This window comes from Morone saxatilis, unplaced genomic scaffold (genome assembly GCF_004916995.1).
Source record: "Morone saxatilis isolate NCDOM2014 unplaced genomic scaffold, NCSU_SB_2.0 Contig19, whole genome shotgun sequence".
In the NCBI taxonomy this organism is placed as follows: Eukaryota; Metazoa; Chordata; class Actinopteri; family Moronidae; genus Morone; species Morone saxatilis.
In genome coordinates, this window is record NW_023339751.1 from 23,520,995 (window position 1) to 23,523,493 (window position 2,499).

The 2,499-nt window shown below is 42.4% G+C and overlaps 1 protein-coding gene across 1 annotated transcript in view; it reads right to left on the reverse strand.

Moving 5' to 3' along the window:
• The window catches only part of LOC118329649 (echinoderm microtubule-associated protein-like 6), a 90,927-nt gene that overhangs the window by 52,067 nt on the left and 36,361 nt on the right, over positions 1–2,499 (reverse strand). Inside the window, exons 8-10 of the mRNA XM_035663878.1 lie at positions 2,028–2,155; positions 704–841; positions 449–590 (exon numbers count right to left, since the gene is read on the reverse strand). Of these exons, the coding sequence (XP_035519771.1) occupies positions 449–590; positions 704–841; positions 2,028–2,155 (408 nt within the window). The remainder of the gene's footprint in view (positions 1–448; positions 591–703; positions 842–2,027; positions 2,156–2,499) is intronic.

The following is a 2,499-nucleotide window of genomic DNA, read 5'->3' on the forward strand; positions in this document are numbered from 1 at the left end:
CCTCCCTTTGTGTGATTTTCCCGCCTTTGTAATTGTCTGCCCCACCCCTGATTGTTTTCACCTGTTTTCACTTAAAAGTGGTATAAATAGTTCTTGTTCCCCTTTGTCTTTGTCAGTTTGTCTTGTTCAGTTGGTAGAAAGAGTATTGTTAAGTGTTCCAGCCCAATGTTCTGGTTATTTCATGTTTCAATTGAAGTTTGTGTTTTGTTGATCCTCCTTGAGACACCTTTTGTTTGAATTTTATTTTGCATAAATAAATATAATTTTTTGCTACATCTTTGTTTGTCCCAGAGTCGTGCATTTGAGTCCACCAGTATTGTGTCAGAGGTTGTGACATAAGGACGAACTGGAATTTCCTCCTGGGATAAATAAAGTTACAATAGGTAAAATGTGTTGGCTATGGTTTTAAAATGTCCATGTTCTCTAACCCTCCGATGTGCCTCCCTACCTTCTTGTATCTCTGAGCAACAGCGTAGATGTCCACAAGTCCGTCATTGGAGCCAACAGCGAGGTATGCTCCGTCTGGAGAAAACTTCATCTCATGGATCACCTCCTTCCTATCTTTGATGTGAACGACCTCCGTCATGTCTCTGATACGGACATATAAAAAAATATCCTGTTTATGCCACGTTACAACAAAGAAATATTAGATTGTAATTAAGTTTGTTTGTCCTGATACACTGTTGAATTTTGTGTGTGTTACCTGACTCTCAGTACAGTAAAGGATCCATCTTTCATGCCCAGAGCCAGCTGGTATCCGTCCACACTGAACGCCACACTCCGCACTGCCTCCTCCATGTTACAGCGAGCGATGAGTGCGTGATCCACTAGACTCCATAACCTGACACGCACGCACACACACACCCAGTCAGATGAGTCACATGAATTCCAATATGTTCAATCAGACCTGTATCTGATTGGGCCACATGAAAGTCAGCCAAATCAGAATTGAATAGATCAGATTCCATGTGATTTGTGCTGTTCACACTGGCATAAAAAAACTGATCTGAAAAAACTTTGTCTGCAGTGTGAACGTAGCCCTAGCCTGCTAGAAGAAATCCTTGTTACAGTCCACTGCTGCAGGTAATGAGCCTCGTTGCCTCAGTGGCCTAAAGCAGCTTTGTTAAAAGGTCTAAGGAGGAAACTTTGCTGGAATTTTAAGCACCATTTAAGAGGACTCCTAGTATAAAATAAGATCCATAGTTAATACAGACCTAGAACTGTTGTTTCCATTTTCACTGTTGACAAATGTATTCACTGTAGGCAGTACAGCACAATTCTTCACAAGAAAGAAATATTTAGTCTCAGGAACTCGCCCCCAAAGCGGGTGGAGTGCAGTGAAATCTAGTCAAATCTGCCACGATTGTCACTGTGAACAAAGGCCGTATATATAGACAGTACAGGCAGTGTGGCCCTTGTGAGTGATTCAATTGCAACCTTGGAAATATGCCTGTGTTCAAATAAGAACTGATGTTAAATTAGAAACAGTGCTATATATGCCTCGAAAAAGGCAAACCCATCTCTGTCATGGTTTGGTAGGGTGTATAAAAGACATAGCTGGTTTGTGAGTACGCGCGCGCGCGTGTGTGTGTGTGTAGGCTTGTTGTAACCAGCTCACACCACTGCTGTACACTGCAAATAAGCCTTCTCAGAATGCAAACCTTGACTGACATAGCATTATGTAAGAAAAATAAAATAAGAAAATCAACAAACTTAAGAAGCTGCATGAATCAGCAGGCGGCAACAAACATGTCAGCATCTTTCTCTTTACTAATGCTGTTTCCATTATCACCTGTGTGCAGCTGACTGTGTGTGTTTATATCATTATATAACATGTAATTGGTCTCTCAGGACTTTCCTGCAGTACTGAAAAGAAAACAGTGAGCAAATGCTGGGGATGAACAGAAACCATTACCGCATTAGAAATCTGTCACAAAGATGCTCATGAGTAAGACACTAAACCTGTGATCCACCTGTAGCAGCCTGTGGTTTTACTGGGCTCCCAGGATGCGTGTCCTCGCACTGACCTGACGGAGCGGTCGTCGCTGCCGGTGACAGCCAGAGGTTTTTTAGGGTGAACGTCCAGCGCCCAGAGTTCGCCCTCGCTGTGTCCCTGCATGATCAGCAGTGGCTTGTCTCGATCCCTTACCATCACCTGGACAGACGCCAACAGACACATTTAAAACTGAGCCCAAACTTGATAGTTAACATTTTATGGCAGCATCATTTAAAAATCTGAAAGCAGGCTGAAACATAAAAAGTGCATCTCACAGTAAGCACAGATTTGATATTTGCTGGTCAAAACATGTGAAAACCAGGTTCAGTTAGACGTCTAGGCTCAATGTGTAACAAGATTAACAGTATATATAAAGGACAGAGTTTCTGGGTCTGAAAAGTGAGCATTCTTCCTAATGGCCAGCTGGGGGAGCTCAATTGGCTGCAAAAAAGTCTTGAGAAATGAGCCGACTACTCACTTCATTTATTAGCTCAGTAAACAGT